General features: G+C 45.6%; 1 protein-coding gene across 5 annotated transcripts in view; it reads right to left on the bottom strand.

Annotated features, from left to right (window-relative positions):
* Positions 1–19,565, bottom strand: part of palld (palladin, cytoskeletal associated protein) — a 446,071-nt gene that overhangs the window by 14,320 nt on the left and 412,186 nt on the right. For all 5 annotated transcript variants that reach the window (XM_072257627.1, XM_072257625.1, XM_072257626.1 and 2 more), the window contains 3 exons: positions 18,826–18,958; positions 6,264–6,471; positions 1,074–1,239 (listed from right to left, as the gene is read on the bottom strand). In XM_072257627.1, coding sequence (XP_072113728.1) covers positions 1,074–1,239; positions 6,264–6,471; positions 18,826–18,958 — 507 coding nt within the window. The remainder of the gene's footprint in view (positions 1–1,073; positions 1,240–6,263; positions 6,472–18,825; positions 18,959–19,565) is intronic.

Raw genomic sequence — 19,565 nt, 5'->3', positions numbered from 1 at the left:
ACTGGGAAAATCACTAGAGCCAAAAATGGGAAATGAGTGAGAGTGTAAAGTGAAAGAAAACAGTGTAGGCAAAAATGCAGAAAAGTTATCTGAAGTTACCAAAGGATTTCTGAAGGAATGCTGGGAATCCGGATCAGACAGATCCAGAGGGCTGATTATTTTGAAGGGCCATAAGTACCAAGAAACATTCATGCCACAAATGTTCTATGCAATCACCACCTCCAAACACCAGCCCTTGGTCTTCAATGGAATTAAGGTCAAGTTCCCACACCACCAATATCCTTGGGGGCCACTAGTTAAAGACTATCTTTATTTGTCACATGTACATCGAAACATCAAAACATACACAGAACTATCAGAAAGAGGAGCAGAACTAGGCCATTTGACGACTATGGGAGATATAAGCATGTTGCTGGAGCTTCATACTTCAAGCTACACAATAACTTAGAAAGTCAAGCTAATTCGTCCAGTGTCAGCTTAGCAATTTCTTGTTGCTCCTCTCTGTATCCTGTAGCACATTGGGTGGCAACCGTAACATTTCTTTAGCTTTTGTCTGTGCTTTATGAAGCTGAGCTGCTAGCTCGATGCTTAACCCAGCACGGATGGAACACGTGCAAGAAGCTGGTGAGATTTAAAGCTGGGAGCACTCGCCTCAAGGTCTGGTGCAGATGTCACTCCACTACAGGCTGCCTAGCAAAGTATTTTATTTCACTTCTTATTTAGAGTCACAGACCATGCTGGTCCAAGGAGCCCATGCCATTCAATTGCACCCATTGACCAATTAACCTACTAATTTGTTCATCTTTGGAATGTGGGAGGAAACTGGAACACTGAGAGGAAACCCATGCAGTAATGGGGAGAACGTACAAACTCCTTACAGGCAATGGCAAAACTGAATCCCGATTGGAAATCACTAGCGATTATGCTAACCGCTGTGCTGCCCTGGCACACCTATAAAACCAAGTCTTTTTGTCCCTGTACCACTTCACCTAACTGATGAACTGGTGAACCCATGTCCTTGTATAAATGTCCAGTGACCAGTCAAAGCATCAGGTTTTCAGTTCTCCCCTCACCTCACTCGCTCGGTGTTGTGTGTCAGGGATTCGTTGTCCTTCTTCCAGAAGATCTGTGGATAAGGCACGCCAGACACACGGCACTCCAGCCGTATCGGATAACCTTCTGCCACCCCGGTGTTTTGTAGCTTCTCAATGAACGCCGGGGCTCTCACCATCTCCTTGGCTGTGGGGTTCAAACATCAAAACGTGAAGAAAAGTGAAACGCCTCTTAATTTTCACTAAGGATCACTATCCAATGTTCTGTCTGTTTCGCCCCCACGCCAACCCAAAACCACCAACTAAAATTTAGAAAACTCAATTCAGCCTCAGGCCAAAGTCAGCCAAGAGGTCCTGAAAGAGAGAAGCAAGACACCCCCTCAATGAGAAACACAAGCGATTCTGCAAATGCAGGAGATCCAGCACATCACACACAAAATGCTGGAGGACCTCAGCGGGCCAGGCAGCGTCATGGAGGGAAATGAACAGTTGATGGTCCAGGCTGAGAACACTGACTGTTCATCCTCCTTCACAGATGCTCCCTGTTGAGGTCCTCCAGCATTTCGAATGTTGCTCCTCTAAGTCAGTCACCTACTATTGTTACCACCCAGTAAGTCGGGTGTGACGCTGGGAGAGTGGATGAACTGTTCATGCTGGGACTTGCAAACATCTCAACAAAAACTGGCCAATCAAATCTTATCAGGAGCTTCATCAGTAATGATATCAGTACAACTGAAAGAGTGCAGAGAAAATTTACAAGGATTTTGCCAGGACTTGAGGACCTGAGTAACAGGGAACAGTTGAATAGGTTAAGACTATTCCCTCGAGGGGAGATTTCATGGAGGTACACAAATCATGAGGAGTATAGATAGGATAAATGCAAGCAGGCTTTTTCCACTGAGGTTGGGAGAGACTACAACCAGGCGTCATGGGTTAAGGGTGACGGGTGAAATGTTTAAGGGGAACATGAGGGTGAACTTCTTTACTCAGAGGGTGGTGTGAGTGTGGAACAAGCTGACAAAGGAAATGGTCGTTGTGGGTTTGATTTCAACACCTAAGAGACATTTGGATAGGTACTTGGTTGGGAGGGATATGGTCCGGGTGCAGGTCGATGGGATTGGGCAGATTAATAGTTTGGCACAAATCTGATGGTCTGAAGGGCCTGTTTCTATGACTCTAGTAATGATTTATGGTTGGTATGTTTAATCAAACTGAACTGTATTGAAATTGACTCAACAGGAACAGACAGAGCTGACAGCATTGTGTTAATTAATCACTGTGTCTTGGTCTCTCCTTCACTTAGAGACATGGAGCACATGGTAGCGTAAATGCTTTTACAGCGTCAGCGACCCGGGTTCAATTCCACCACTGTCTGTAAGGAGTTTGCATGTTCTCCCTGTGACCATGTGTGTTTCCTCTGGGTGCTCTGGTTTCCTCCCACATTCCAAGGATAGTGTGGGTGAGTAGGTTAATTGGACACATGGGTGTAACTGGGTGACGTGGGCTCATTGGGTTGGCAGGGCCTGTTACTCAGCTGTAGCGCTAAATTTAAAAAAAAAGCACTCTAGCATAGAAACTGTGATCTCCAGTTCTAGTCTCACTCCACCTCAGGGGAAAAGCTTGCTTGTGTTAACCCTGTCTATACCCTTCATAATTTTCTATATCAATATCAAATCTCCCTCGTACTCCTACGCTCCAGGGAATGAAGCACTGAAACCACTGAGGCACTTTCTCACAAGTCACTCCCTGAAACTGGAAAATGCCCAAGGTTTATTCAGGGTTCTATCCTACATCAGTCACAGAGGTTTCAAGTCAGAAACCGGTCTTCCGCCCCCTGGACGGTCTTTGTGGATTCACCTTTCTCCCTTGGGGACGTGTGGAACCCACCTTCTGACCGTACACACAGGAGATTCTGCAGATGCTGGAAATCCAGGTAACACACACAGAATGCTGGCGGAACTCAGCAGGTCAGGCAGCATCTACGGAGAGGAATAAACAGTCAACGTTTATTCCCCTCCATAGATACAGCAGGACAATTTCTGACTGGCGTTGACTACGTTAGGTTAAGGTAAAGCACATACCAACAGGCTCAAGGACAGCTTCTATCCCACTGTTGTAAGACCATCGAGTGGTCCACTTGTATAAGACTTTTGACCTCACGATCTACCTCAACATTACCTTGCTCCTTATTGTTACCTGCACTGTATTTTCTCCGCAGCTGTAACTTTATTCTGTTGCTACACAGACAAAATGCTGGAGGAACACGGCAGGTCAGGCAGCATCCATGGAAAAAAATAAACAGTCGATGTTTTGGGCTAAGACCCCTCTCCAGGACTGAGAAGGAAGGGGAAAGACGCCAGAATAAAAAGGTGGAGGTACGGGAAAGAGGCTAGCTGAAAGGTGAAAGGTGAAGCCAGGTGGGTGGGAAAGGTTAAGGCCTGGGGAAGAAGGATTCTGGAGAGTGGACAATGGGAGAAAGAGAAGAGGGAGGAGACTCGGGGGGAAGTGATAGGCAGATGAGAAAAAAGTGAAAGGCCAGAGTGGGAAATAGAGGGAGTGGGGAGAAGGAAATTTGTTCACCGGGAGGAGAAATCGATATTCATGCTGTCAGATTGGAGGCTACCCAGATGGAAAAGGGTGGCCTCATCTTAACACAAGAGAAAGCGAAGGACTTATTTATTAATTTAGTTAGTTAGTTAGTTGGTTAGTGATACAGCATGGAATAGGTTCTCCTAGTCCCCCATGCCATTCCCAACTCCTCTGGTTTAACCCTAACCTAATCATGGATAATTTACAATGACAGATGAGCCTACCCGGTATGTTTCTGGACTGTAGAAGGAAACCGGAGCAGCCGGAAAAACCCACACATTCCACCGACCCCTTACAGATGACATCAGAACTGAACTCCAAACTTTGATGCCCCGAGCTGTAATGGGGCCGTGTTAACCGCTACATGTTACCGTGGCGCATAAGGTGTGAGTGAAGCCACATTAGATTCTGCACGGAGGCACACATTAAATGGGCCACAGTGAAACACAGTAGAGTCATCTTAACTCCAGGACATCTGATTTGGCTCTGAGCTAATATCACCTCTGACTCAGATACTCCAGTGTTCTGATGTAAAAGGCCAGCTCAACAATCCGAGTGTGGATCTGAGAGAGCGCTACAGGTTTGGGTGGGGTATCAGACAAAGGACTTGGCAGCTCTCTTGCCTTCAGCTACATATATAATCCCATGGTACCAGTCTGAACATGAGCAGGGAAGTTTTCCATCATCCAGCCATAGTGACAACAGTTCGCCGCTCTCTATGGCAGCTAGTCGGCTGTTAGTTAGGTGTCTTAGAAAGGATTTAACTGCTCTGGGGCATTGTGGATCACAAAAGGTGCCATACGTACTATAGCAACACACATCAAAGTTGCTGGTGAACGCAGCAGGCCAGGCAGCATCTCTAGGAAGAGGTACAGTCGACGTTTCGGGCCAAGACCCTTCGTCAGGACTAACTGAAAGAAGAGCTAGTAAGAGATTTGAAAGTGGGAGGGGGAGGGGGAGATCCAAAATGATAGGAGAAGACAAGAGGGGGAGGGATGGAGCCAAGAGCTGGACAGTTGATTGGCAAAAGGGATATGAGAGGATCATGGGACAGGAGGCCTAGGGAGATTGATAATTGTTAATTCCTAATTGGAGATACAGCACATGTACCAAGATACAGTGAAATTCATAATTAGTTTATTGTACATCCACCTGGGCTGGATGGCCTACTCCTGCTCCTATTTCTTATGTTCTTATGTAATATCCCTTTGATCTCCTCTCATCCATGTACCTGTCCAAACTTCCCTTGAATGTTACAATCGAACTCCTATCCACCACTTCCGCTGGTGGCTCATTCCACACTCTAATCACCCTCTGAGTGAAGAAATTCCCCCTCAGATTCCCCTTAAACATTTCATCTTTCACCCTTCACCCATGACCTCTAGTTCACGTCTCACCCAACCCAAGGGGAAAAAAAGTCCTGACGAAGGGTCTCGGCCTGAAACGTCGACTGCACCTCTTCCTAGAGATGCTGCCTGGCCCGCTGCGTTCACCAGCAACCTTGATGTGTGTTGGGGAAAAAAGTCTGTTCACATTTCCCTATCTATACCAATCATAATTCTGTGTACCTTTTTTAAGGTCTCCCCCATTCTCCTGCGCTCTAGGGAATAAATTCCTAACTTTTTCAGCCTTTTCCTATAACTTGGGTCCTCAAGTCTGGGCAACGTCTTCACCATGTAACATCCTCAATACTTCCACAGTCTGGAGCAACCAGGTTGTGGAAGCTTTAGAGTGGGTGCCGAGGAGATTTACCAGGATGTTGTTTGAATTAAGGAGGATAGGTTGACCGAGCTGAGGGGTGACTTGGTAGAGGTGTACAAGATGATAAAGGGGCATAGATGGAGTAGACAGCCAGACATTTTTTTCACAGGGTAGAATTAGCTAATACGAGGGGACATAATTTTAAGGTGATTGGAGGAAAGTATAGGTGGTAAGTTTTTTTAACATAGAGTGTGGTGGGTGCGTGGAATGTCCTGCTGGGATGGTGATAAAGGCAGATTTAGGGACGTAAGAAGATAAGAAATAGGAGCAGGAGTTGGCCATCCGTCCTGTCGAGCCTGCTCTACCATTCAATAAGATCATGGCTGATCTGGCCATGGACTCATCTCCACCTACCTGCCTTTCCTCATAATCCTTAATTCCCCTACTATGCAAAAATCTATCCAACCTTGTCTTAAATATATTTACTGAGGTAGCCTCCACTGCTTCATTGGGCAGAGAATTACACAGATTCACCATCTCTGGGAAAAGCAGTTCCTCCTCATCTCCGTCCTAAATCTACTCCCCTGAATCTTGAGGTTATGTCCTCTAGTTTTAGTCTCACCTACCAGTAGAAACAGTTTTCCTACTATTTTACCTATCCCTTTCATAATCTTATATGCTTCTATAAGAAACATTCTTATGGATCTTTAAGAAATTCTTAGATGGGCGTGTGACGAACAAAAAATGGAGGGCCTCGTGGAAGGGAAGGGTTAGAGTAGGTTAAAAGGCCAACACAACATCGTGGGCCGAAGGGCCTGTACTGTTCTACATTTCGAGCATTGGTGGAGTCTCTTGTGTCTTCACGTTGGTGGCTTTCCCTCAGGGACATTACCCTTCAGTGAGGAGCAGCAACCTTCCTACCTGCAACGACGAGCTCAAGGCTGAAGGAGTTCTGCCCTGCTCGGTTGGTGGCGATGCACGTGTACATCCCGGCGTCCCTGGCTGTGGCAGGCTCGATGACAAGGGAGTGGACGCCATTCTCGCGCACCAGCATCTTGTGGCTGCTGTCTGGCCGGATCTGGTTCCCGTTCAGCTGCCATATCAGGTCGGGAGTTGGGAGCCCACTCACCTGCAAAGGAAGTCCAGTTCACAAACTCCATCACATACACAAAAAAAAGGAGGAATCTAAGATCACAAAGTACAGGAAGAGAATTATCACATTCAGTCAGTTGAGTTTGTGTCTCCATGAGAATACTGAGCGGTCTGTTAGACCAGACTTCGATACAGTGTTCTCCAGTCTGGCAAAATTGGCTTGAACCTGGTTTCATGTATTCACAACTACTCATCACACAATTACAGGTAAAGCCCTCCCCACCACTGAGCACATCTACATGAAGTGCTGTCACAGGAAAACTGCATCCATTATCAGGGACCCCCACCATCCAGCCCAAGCTCTCTTCTGACTGCTGCCATCAGGAAGAAGGTACAGGAGCCTCAGGACCCCCACCACTAGGTTCAGGAACAGTTATTACCCCCTCAACCATCAGGTTCTTGAACCATTGGGGAGAACTTCACTCAACTTCACTTGTCCCATCATTGACCTGTTCCCACAGCTTATGGACTCACTTTCAAGGACTCTTCATCTCATGCTTTTTTAAAAACTTATTGCTTATTTAATTATTATTATTATTATTTATTTTGTATTTGCACAGTTTGTTGTCTTTTGCACACTGGTTGTGTGTCCATTGTGTTGGGTTTTTCATGTGTTCCTCAGATTCACTGTGTCTGCCCACAAGAAAATGAATCTCAGAGTTCTGTGTGGTTACGTATGTACTTTGAAATGAATTTACTTTGAATTTTGAACCCTTTCATAACCAGATGGGGCAAAGTATTGATGAAAGTGCTGGCCTTCTGTTCTTTCTGCTCACACCGTCACTCGTTATCTAAGTAAGGCAGGCTTGAATAATGAAAAAGTCTTTGTGGGGAGATGGCCAAATGCAAAGGGAGGTGGGGGTGCAGAAGGATCCTGGTCACAGGATGTTGACGCTGGGTTAAAATCAGGTTCTGGGAGGGAGACGAAGGAGAACCGTGAACTTGGTAACACCACTGACGTAGATCCTGCCCAAAGCTAACGAGGTGCTCATGTATCAAGTGCCTGAAAAATTATTCATCTGATACTCTACAAATTAGTTAAGTTATGGTGTAGTTTGAAACATGGTGCTCACAGCAACAAGCTTTTATTTCTGATGATTGTCAAACTGACAGGTTAAATGAGTGGGTGGGTGCGAATGCAGTGGAGGACAGGATGGTTCTGTGAATAAAATCTTGATGAATCAATGGTTCCCTAGTATGATAGGACAGGCTCCCGGACTCACTATCTATCTTGCTATGATTTTGTACCTTAATGTCTACTTGCACTTTCACCGTACGTTTCGATGTACGTGCGACAAATAAAACTAATCTTAATAACCTATATATTATTAAGCAAAACATACAAAATATCGGAAGAACTCAGCAGGTCATGCAGCATTCATGGAGGGGAGTCGACAGTTAATATTTTGGGCCGAGACTCTTCACCAGGGCTGGAAAGTAAGGGGACAGAAGCCAGAATAAACAGGTGGGGGGGGGGGAGAGGGGGGACGTGTACACGCTGGCAGGTGATAGGTGAGGCCAGGTTCGGGGAGAGTTAAGTGGGTGGGGGAGGGGGATGAAAGGATATATGTACGAAGCTAGGGGGTGATAGGTGGAAGAGGTAAAGGGACGAAGAAGGTATTTGCTAAAAGAATGCAGAATAAAGTGTATCGTCTTTCAAGCGACATAATAACCCTGATGTCTGCATTCTGTTATTGCTTTACCTTGTACTACCTCAATGCACTGTGTAAAGAGTTAAACTGTATGAACAGTATGCAAGTTTTACATTGTACCTCAGTGCAGGTGACAATGATAAACCACTTCCAAGAAAATGTCATTAGCTGTGTAAGTCCTTCTCTTGAGGAGTGGGTGACGTTGTCAATGGGTGACTTTGCACATCCGCAGATTCTGCACTGGGGACTCTTGTTCAGAAGCAGACACAGAAAGCTGAATATGTCTGACACTCTTGGCTGTTCAACTCAGCTCAGGGTTCATAAACACAAGAGATTCTGTTGATGTTGGAAATCTTGAGCAACACACACAACGTGCTGTTCAGGCAGTATTTATGGAGGGGAAGGTTCCACCCTCAGGAATCAGACTTTAAACATGCTAGCTAGGGTTACTTTCTTCAGAATTATGTGCACGGACAGAAGGCCAGTCAAAGATGCCTCAAGACTTTGGTGCTTTCTGTCAATTCCACGGGATCCAGGAGGAGAGAGCTGATTGGATTAGTAATTGGCTCGATGGTAGGAAACAGAGATGGTCGAAGTTTGCTTCTCTGTCTGGAGACAGCAGCTAATTGTGTACTTCAGGGTTTGGTGCTGGGAACTTTGTTATTTGTTATTTATACTGCATAAATGACTTGGATGTAAAGGTACAAGGCATGGATAGTAAGCTTACAGATTATGCTAAAATAGGTGATATTGTAGAGTCATAGAGCTCTCACTTTAGCACAGAAACAGGCCCACTGGCCCACTGAACTGCTACTTCGCCTAGTCCCATTCTCCTGCGCTCCAGGGGATAAAGGGAGAAAGTACTCACCTTCCCCTGTGTGGCGCTTTCCATGGTGTCCACCAAGCTAGTCCCGGTCAAACGTAAGAGTTGAGGGGAGATTTGGTAGAGGTGTTCTAAATTATGAAGGTATAGGTAGGGTAAATGCAAGCAGGCTTTTTCCACTGAGGTTGAGTAAGACTAGTACTGGGTGTCATGGGTTAAGGTGAAAGGTGAAATAGTTAAAGGGAACCTGAGGGGGGAAAATTCTTCACTCACGGGCTGGAGCAAGTGAGGAAAGAGCTGCTAGCGGAAGCAATGGATGCAGGTTCGACTGCAACATTTAACAGAAGTTTGGATGGTAGGGGTATGGAGGGCTATGGTCCAGGTGCAGGTGGAATGGTCTAGGCCAGGGGTTCCAAAACATTTTTTTATGCCATGGACCCTCTGCATTAACCGAGAGGTCTGTGGACCTCAGATTGGGAACCGCTAGTTCTTAAGACCATAAGACATAGGAGCAGAATTAAGCCATTTGGCCCATCGAGTCTGCTCTGCCATTCAATCATGGCTGGTCCTTTTTTCCTCTCCTCAGCCCCACTCCCTGGCCTTCTCCCCATAACCTTTGATGCCACGTCCAATCATGAACCTATCGAGCTCTGCCTTAAATACACCAACAACCTGACCTCCACAGCTGTCTCTGGTAATAAATTCCACAAATTCACCACACCCTAGCTAAAGAAATTTCTCTGCATCTCTATTTTAAATGGACGCTCCTCTATCCCGAGGCTGTGTCCTCTTGTCCAAGACTCTCCCACCACGGGAAACATCCTTTCTACATCTACTCTGTCTAGGCCTTTCAACATTCGAAAGGTTTCAATGAGACCCCCCCATCCTTCTAAATTCCAGCGAGTACAGACCCAGAGCCATCAAACGTTCCCCGTATGATAACCCTTTCATTCCTGGAATCATCCTTGTGAACCTCCTCTGGACCCTCTCCAATTCCAGCACATCTTTTCTCAGATGAGCAGCTGAAAACTGTTCACAATAATCAAGGTGAGGACTCGCCAGTGCTTTATAAAGCCTCAGCATCACATCCTTGCTCTTGTATTCTAGACCTCTTGAAATGAATGCTAACATGGCATTTGCCTTCCTCACCACTGACTCAACCTGCAAGTTAACCTTTAGGGTGCTCTGCACAAGGACTCCCAAGTCCCTTTGCATCTCAGATTTTTGGATTTTCTCCTTGTTTAGAAAATAGTCTGCACATTTATTTCTACTGCCAAAGTGCTTAACCATACATTTTCCAACATTGTATTTCATTTGCCACTTTTTTTTGTTCATTCTCTTAATCTGTCCTTCCGCATCCTACCTGTTTCAACACCACCTGCCCCCCAAACAATCTTTGTATCATTTGCAAACTTAGCAACAAAGCCATCTATTCCATCATCTAAATCATTGATATACAGCATAAAAAGCAGCCCCAACACTCCACCACTAGTCACTGGCAGCCAACCAGAAAAGAACCCTTTTATTCCCACGATCCTTTTGATCCTTTTAGTCTGGACAGAAAACCAGGCCAGCATGGGCTAGATGGGCCAAAGGGCCTTTTTCTGTACTACAGTGCTCTGTGACAATGGATGGCATGGATGAAATGAGAGGAAGGTTCTGATTCCATGCTGCAGTACTCTGTGACTCTACATCCCTATGATCAGCAAGCCAGCAATTCATTTCAACCTTATCCAAGAAGTAGCGTGAAATTGAATCCCAAAAGTCACTCTGTTTCCTGCCTCTCCCTTCCTTTGATTATTATAGTGCATTAAAGAGGCATAAGTGACTGGCAATCGAGCAAGATTATTCGCCCTTGTGCAACTTCAATTACTGAAAAAGGAGCTTTCTCTACTTTGGCTGTCAACCACAAACCTTACAGCTCACCCTTCCTTATAATCCCTCCCACTTGTACTGTATAACACAATGAGAATGCCCCTGGTAATCAGAAATATAACCAGGAAGTGTTGCGGTTACTTGGCAGGTAAGACTGATGCTGGCTATGGTATTTGATGTTTTTCTTTCCCAGCACTTGGAGGATTTCTGCTTTTGATTGTGTTTTAACTTCACCACTTCCTTGTATTCCAGAACCACAGCCCTCTCCCTGTCAGCCTGCCTTCCCCTCCCTCCCCACACCCCAACCCCTACCTTACCCTCCTAACAGGACATTGCATTGTCTCAGATAGGGCTTGCTCTGCTGAGCAATACGCACAGCTGAGTTGTTTTATAATCAGCGTCGTAGAACACGAGAAGTAGTCAATCACTCGGGTCGAGTGTGATGTTCTCCTAAGGAGCTATTCCCTTAATGCAGAACACCGGTGCGTTACTTTGTTTAACGTGGGGAGGATGAAGCACGGACAGCCACCACACAGTCTTTGAGTGATCAGGGTCAGTGTCCAGTGGCTTGGAGTGCAAGTCTGGTGACCCTTCAGTACTGCACTCTTCCTCTACCTGTCTTCATCTTCTGCCTTCCTCCACCTGTCTTCATCTTCTGCCTTCCCCCACCTGTCTTCATCTTCTGCCTTCCTCTACCTGTCTTCATCTTTCGCCAGCTTCACTGTTGAGGTCTTCTTTGGATCACTCTTTGTCTGGAAACACTACAGCACAAAAACAGGCCCTTTGGCCCAGCTAGCCTGTGCTGAACTATTACTCTGCCTCGTCCAATCGACCTGCACCTGGACCATACACCCTCCCATCCATGGACCTATCCAAACTTCTCCTAAATAGCAAAATCAAACCCACATCCACCACTCCTGCTGGCAGCTTGTTCCACATTCCCACCACCTTCTGGGTGAAGATGTTCCTCCTCAGGTTCCTTAAATATTTCACCTTTTACATTTAACCCATGACGTCCAGTTCTAGTCTCACCCAATATCAGTGGAAACAGCCTGGCATTTACCCTGCATAATTTTGTATACGTCCATCAAATCTCCCCTCATTGTTTGCAATGTCACTCAAATCTTTTCACTCAGGCATGTGAGATATTCTGAATCTGAATCACATTTATTATCACCGATAAATGCCACAAAAATATAGGAAGCATGGCCCGTTAAGCTTGGGTTTGACAGTGAAAATAGAGGAATTTCCTTCTTGTTTAGTAAGTAAAGTGGCAGCAGTACAGTGCAAGACATAAAAAAATTACTACACATTACTAAAATAAACAAACAAACAAGCAATTAAATAAGGAAAAAAAAACACACAAAGATGGACCGTTTGGTAGGTTAATTGGTCATTGTAAACAGTCCCGTGATTAGGCTACGATGAAATTGGGGGATTGCCGGGTGGTGTGGCTCGAAGGGCTGGAAAAGCCTGGTCCACATATTATCTCAATAAATAAATAAAGTTCTGGAGGAACTCAGCAGGTCAGGTAATATCTATGGAGAGAAATAAACAGTCTGCACTTCGGCCCCAAAATGCCAGCTGTTTATTCCTCTCCATAGATGCTGCCTGACTTGCTGAGTTCCTCCAACACTTGGCATGTGGTCTTAAAGATTTCCAGCATCTGCAGAACCTCGAGGGTTTTAAATAAAGAGTGCCAGAGAGGTATAGCAAGGTGGCATTCTTGGATCATTCAGAAATCCGATGGCGGAGGGGAAAGAGCTGTTCCTAAATCATTGAGTGTGGGTCTTCAGGCTCCAGTACCTTCCGCTGAATCACTCCCACCATTGTAGCTCCTTGTAAACTGAGGAGGACTGTCAACTCCAGCTCAGTGAGTAGACAGGTCATGGGTTCAATTCCCACTCCAGGTACTGGGCGAACAGCCTCGGCTGTCACTCGCAGTGAAAGCTGACTGTCCACTTTGCTGTTTGCTGTGGATTTGCTAAGAAGCTGCGGAAATTAAGGCAAAAGGTCTTTGTTGGAGGGTTGGTCTGCCTGAAATGCGGATCCCTCAATGCATATCAACGTATAAGATGATAAAATGTGTAGATCGAGTGGACAGACAGAGACATTTGTTTTCCCCAGGGTGGAAATGGCTAATAGTAGGTAATTTGAGGAAAGTATAGGCAAAGGAGGTGTAAAATGCTCCTTCCCTCTGCTAGCATGCAGGAAGCCATGGGAGCAGGTGGTGGATGGTCGTGCGTGCACATCACAAGTCCTGGTTATGTGACCACTGACACCAGCCAGATATTCTCTGAAGAGTGTTGATAATAGCTGGGGTCACCTGTCTTGTAAAGACACTGCCCAGAAGAAGGCAATGGCAAACCATTTCTGTCAAATAATTTACCAAGAACAATCATGGTCATGGAAAGACCATGATCGCCCAGGTCATACGACATGGCACATGATGTACGAACGATAGGTGGGGATGTCAGAGATATGGAGTTTATGCAGAGTGTTGGGTGCTGCCAGAGGTGGCGGTAGAGGCAGATACATTAGAGACATTTAAGAAACTCTTAGCTAGGCACATGGATGAGAGAAGAATGGAGGGTTATGTGAGAGGGAATGGTTAGATTGATCTTGAAGTAGGTTAAAAGGTCAGCACAACATAATGGGCCAAAGGGCCTGTTTTGTGCTGTACTGTTCTATGTTCTGCCATTAAGCTAGAAAGTACAAAGAAGATTGATGAGAAACTTGCCAGGACTTTAGGGAGAGGTTGAGCTGGTTGGGGCTCTATTTACTGCAGACTAGCAGACTGAGCAGTGACCTTACTGAAAACCATCAAATATTGAAAGGCCTCGGCAGAGTGGATGTGGAGAGGATGTTTCCTGCGGTGGGGGAGTCTAAGACCAGAGGATACCGCCTCAGAATAGAGGGGCGTCCTTTTAAAAAGGAGATGAGGAGGAATTTCTATCATCAGAGGGTGGTGTATCTGTGGAATTCGTTGCCACAGGTGGTTGTGAAGGCCAAGTAATTGGGTATATTTAAGGTGGAGGTTAGAAACATAGAAAACCTACAGCACAGTACAGGCCCTTCGGCCCACAAAGCTGTGCCAAACAAGTCCTTGTCTTAGAAATTACCAAGGGTTACCCATAGCCCTCTATTTTTCTAAGCTCCATTACCGATCCAGGAGTCTCTTAAAAGATCCTATTGTATCCGCCTCCACCACCGTCGCCAGCAGCCCATTCCACGCACTCACCACTCTCTGCGTAAAAAACTTACCCCTGACATCTCCTCTGTACCTACTTCCAAGCATCTTAAAACTGTGCCCTCTCGTGCTAGCCATTCCAACCCTGGGAAAAAGCCTCAGACTATCTACACGATCAATGCATCTCATCATCTTGTACACCTCTATCAGGTCACCTCTCATCCTCCATTGCTCCAAGGAAAAAAGGCCGTGTTCACTCAACCTAATGTTCATAAGGCATGCTCCCCAATCCAGGCAACATCCATGTAAATCTCTTCTGCACCCTTTCTATGGTTTCCACATCCTTCCCGCAGTGAGGCGACCAGAACTGAGCACAGTACTCCAGGTGGGGTCTGACCAGGGTCCTATATAACCGCAACACCATCTTTTGGCTCTTAAACTCAATCCCCTGATTGATGAATACCAATGCACCGTATGTCTTCTTAACCACAGAATCAACCTGCGCAGCAGCTTTGAGTGTCGTATGGACTTGGACCTCAAGATCTCTCTGATTCTCCCCGCTGCCAAGAGTCTTACCATATTTGCCATCATATTTGACCTACCAAAATGAACCATCTCACACTTATCTGGGTTGAACTCCATCTACCACTTGTCAGCCCAGTTTTGCATTCTATCAATGTCCCACTGTAACCCCTAACAACCCTCCACACTATCCACAACACCCCCAACCTTTGTGTCATCAGCAAATTTACTAACCCATCCCTCCACTTCCTCATCCAGGTCATTTATAAAAATCATGGTGTAGGGGTCCCAGAACAGATCCCTGAGGCACACCACTGGTCACCGACCTCCATGCAGAATATGACCCATCTACAACCACTCTTTGCCTTCCGTGGGCAAGCCAGTTCTGGATCCACAAAGCAATGTCCCCTTGGATCCCATGCCTCCTTACTTTCTCAATAAGCCTTGCATGGGATACCTTATCAAATGCCTTGCTGAAATCCACATACTCTACATCTACTGCTCTACCTTCATCAATGTGTTCAGTTGATAGATTCTTGATTAGTCAGGGTGTGAAGGGATACGGGAAGGAGGCAGGAGATTGGGACTAAGAGGGAAATGGACCAAATGGCAGAGCAGACTTGATGGGGCAAATGACCTAATTCTGCTCCTATATCTTATGAAGGTGTATAAAACCATGAAGGACATACTGTGGACAGGGTGAATGCTGGCAGGCTTTCTTCCAGAGAAAGGGAATTAAAAACTAAAGGGCACAGATTTAAGATGAGAAGGGGAAAGATTTAAAAGGGACCTGAGGGGCAACTTCTTCCTGCAGAGGCCAGTCAGTATACAGAAGTAGTTGAGGCAGGTACAATTACAACATTTAAAAGACTGTTGAGCAGGTACATGGAAGGTTGGGTTGAGCTATTCTCCAATCTTGGCAACTTACTTGCAAACTTTTCGTCACCATGTTGATTGTGGTGTGTCCTCCAAATGCTTGGCCTTTATGTACTTTATAGGAAGGGCTTAAATGGATATGGGCCAAATGTGGGCAAATGGGACTAGCTTAGGTTGGCACCTTGGTTGGCATAGCTGAGATGGTCTGAAGGGTCTGTTTGTGCGCTGCCATTTTACATGCAGTTGCCTCGAGCAAACCTTGAACTCGCAACTTTTCGGCACAGAGCGGAGGAAACCATTTACAGAGTTACTCAGATTACACTACTCTGTACTCTGATAGCTGAGTTCACATGGCCTCTGTCGGCTTTGCCTCACGCCAGCAGGATATCTTCCGGAGATCAAAGAAAGCAACCACTTAAATAAAAACACCAGACCTGAGCCTCTGAAATAAGAAACTGACCTTTGTGACCTGCGATCACAGAGCAGACCAGGGCTAAAGTTTTGTTTGGTGACCCAAGATCATCTCCACTGCAACAGATGCTACCAATCGATTGGAGGATTCAACCAGATACAATTAACTTGACTAATGAGTTCAGAGTTATGGGATCTATCTCAGCCACCTTAGGGTCAAATCTCAAACACGAGGAATTCTGCAGATGCTGGAAATTCAAGGAACACACATCAAAGTTGCTGGTGAACGCAGCAGGCCAGGCAGCATCTCTAAGAAGAGGTACAGTCGACATTTCGGGCCGAGATCCTTCGTCAGGACTAACTGAAAGAAGAGCTAGTAAGAGATTTGAAAGTGGGAGGGGGAGGGGGAGAACCAAAATGATAGAAGAAGACAGGAGGGGGAGGGATGGAGCCAAGAGCTGGACAGTTGATTGGCAAAAGGGCTCCTGTCCCATGATCCTCTCATATCCCTTTAGCCAAGCAACTGTCCAGCTCTTGGCTCCATCCCTCCCCCTCCTGTCTTCTTCTATCATTTTGGATCTCCCCCTCCCCCTCCCACTTTCAAATCTCTTACTAGCTCTTCTTTCAGTTAGTCCTGACGAAGGGTCTCGGCCCGAAACGTCGACTGTACCTCTTCCTAGAGATGCTGCCTGGCCTGCTGCGTTCACCAGAAACTTTGATGTGTGTTGCTTCAGGGTCAAGTCTGACAGCATTAGACATTTAAAATTTTTTTTTAGAGATACAACACGGTAACAGGCCTCTCTGGCTCTACGAGCCCACACTGCCCAATTACCTAATAACCTGCACATCTTTGGACTGTGGGAGGAAACTGGAGCATCCAGAGGAAACCCACGCAGTCACTGGGTGAATGTACAAACTCCTTACAGACAGCAGCAGGAATTCAACCAGAGTTGCTGGCATTATAAGAGCATTCTGCTAACCGCTACGCTGTCGTAAAGCCCAGAAACTACTGAACAGAGTATCCTTTGAGCTCTTTGCATTGATGCCCATGTCAACCTACTATTCATCTCCTCACATCCTTCCAAGATTCATTCTTATTTTGTCCAACACTCAGAGGCCATTCAGCCCATTGTTCAAATTTCAAAGTAAATTAATTTTCAAAGTATATGGACGTCACCATATCCTACCCTGAGATTTATTTTCCTGTGGACAATCACAGTAGAACACAGAAATACAATAGAATCAGTGAAAAACAAGACACAAACAAAGATGGACAAAGAACCAACGTGCAAAAGAAGACAAACTGTGCAAGTACTAAAAAGATATAATAAATAAATATTAGATAAATAATACTGAGTAACACAATGTTAATATTGTTTTATGTGCCAGCTCTCATCAGTTCCTCTCGACCCTCTTTATTTCCCTACAGCCACATTGTTAAATCTGTAATGCTTGTTGGCATGTGTTTCTAAATTGGGCTGAAAGGACAGTCCCACTTGTTTCTGGATGACTTTAGGGATGGCAGGGTAGTGGTTAGCATAACCCTAATACAGCACCAGCGACCCAGGTTCCATTCCTGTCACTGTCTGTAAGGAGTTTGCATGTTCTCCCTATGTCTGTGTGGGTTTCCTCTGGGTGCTGCGGTTTCCTCCCACGTTCCAAAGACGTACCGGTCAGCAGGTGAGTTGACCACATGGGTGTAATTGGGCAGTGGGGGGCTGTCAGGCTGAAAGGGCCTGTTACTATGCTTGAAATAAAATAAATATTAAAGTCTAATGCTGTGAGTATTAGATATTATTTTTGTCTAACTTAAAACAACACCTAGACATTATTTTTGTCCGGGTTTCTCTGGTTTCCTCCCACAAAGGTTGGGGGTGTTGTGGATAGTGTGGAGGGCTGTCAGAGGTTACAGCAAGACATCGATAGGATGCAGAACTGGGCTGAGAACTGGCAGATGGGGTTCAACCCAGATCAGTGTGAAGTGGTTCATTCGGTAGGTCAAATTTGAGGAGAGAAGATAATATTAATGGTAAGACTCTTGGCGTTCTGGAGGATCAGCTAGATCTTGGGGTCCGTGTCCATAGGACATTCAAAGTGCTGCGCAGGTTGACAGTGTTGTTAAGAAGGAGTATGGAGTGTTGGCCTTCATAAGCCATGTGATTGAGTTCAAGAGCTGTGAGTATGGTGAGACCCCACTTGGAGTACTGTGTTCAGTTCTGGTCACCTCACTACAGGAAGGATATGGATACTATAGAGAGAGTACAGATTTACAAGGATGTTGCCTGGTTTGCAGAGCATGCCTTATGAGAATAGGTTGAGTGAACTTGGCCTTTTCTCCTTGGAGCGACGGAGGATGAGGTGACCTGATAGAGGTGTATAAGATAATGAGAGGCATTGATTGTGTGGATAGCCAGAGACATTTTTCCAGGGCTGAAATGGCTAACATGAGAGGCTTAATTTTAAGGTGCTTGGAAGTAGGTACAGGGGGATGTCAAAGGTTAAGTTTTTGAGAGTGGTGGGTGCGTGGAACGCATTGCCAGTGAAGGTGGATACAATAGGGTCTTCTAAGAGACTTAGATAGGTACATGGAGCTTAGAAAAATAGAGGGCTATGCAGTTGGGAAATTCTAGGCAGCTCCTAGAGTAGATTACAGGGTCGGCACAACATTGATTGCTGAAGGGCCTGTAATGTGCTGTAGGTTTCTATGTTCTATTATTCTCTGTCCTATACCTCTGATCCCCTCCCTTTAGTTCTTTAGACATTCACCTACATATCTGGGCAGCTCACAGTAGTTAATTAACCTACCAGACATCTTTAAGATGTGGCAGCCAAGCAGAGCACCTGGGAGAAACCCAAGTGGCCACAGGGAGAGTGTGGAGAGTTCACTTCAAACCAAACTAAACAATGAACCTGAAATGGGAGAGCAGAAAGGAAACAGATGTTTCTGATCCTCCTGTGGACAAGTCTGAAGGAGCAGACTACCTTACAATCCATTCTACAGAGCTTCCCCTCCTGAATGACCATGTCGCCCGGAGCCTGCAAGAAGTGAGGTCGGAAGAAGCGCTCCTGGATGGTTTCCACTTCCTCTCCGCTGTCCCTGGATCGGGATCGAGGTCTGAGGGCAACACAAAGAAACAGAGCATTGGCTGGAGATTCAACAACACCACTGGTCTCCAGAAATAGAAAACAAACCTGGTGGTCTGGCTCTTTTCTTAATGTTTTACAGAAAGAGGATTTTATGGAGAAAAGAAGAGATGTTTATGTTACCTCACTGGATTGAGGATCTTTGCTTTGAAATGCATTCAAATATCAAAATCAACCAATGGTTGTTACTGGCCCCACCATCACTACATACACATCAGCTAGTGTTGTTTTATGTACAGTAGTGTGCAAAGGTGTTAGGTACATATATTTAGCTAAGGTACCTAAGACTTCTGCACATACTGCATATTATGTCTTTTCAGTTACCAAATAACATTTAATACTAATGAGCGAATACAAAGCTAAGTATTCTTACTTCTCTTTCCCAACCATCTTCCAATTTTAACCAATAAGCAGAGGTTGGTAAGTTCTTGATTTGTAAGGGCATCAAAGGATAGGGGGAGAAGGCAGGAGAATGGGGTTGAGAGGGATAATAAATCAGCCACGATGGAATGACGGAGCTGACTTAATGAGCCGAGTGGTGTAATTCTGCTCTGATGGTCCTTATAGACTAACTTCAG

Source organism: Mobula birostris, chromosome 5 (assembly GCF_030028105.1).
Source record: "Mobula birostris isolate sMobBir1 chromosome 5, sMobBir1.hap1, whole genome shotgun sequence".
NCBI lineage: Eukaryota > Metazoa > Chordata > Chondrichthyes > Myliobatiformes > Myliobatidae > Mobula > Mobula birostris.
This window is presented reverse-complemented; position numbering and strand designations above follow the sequence as displayed.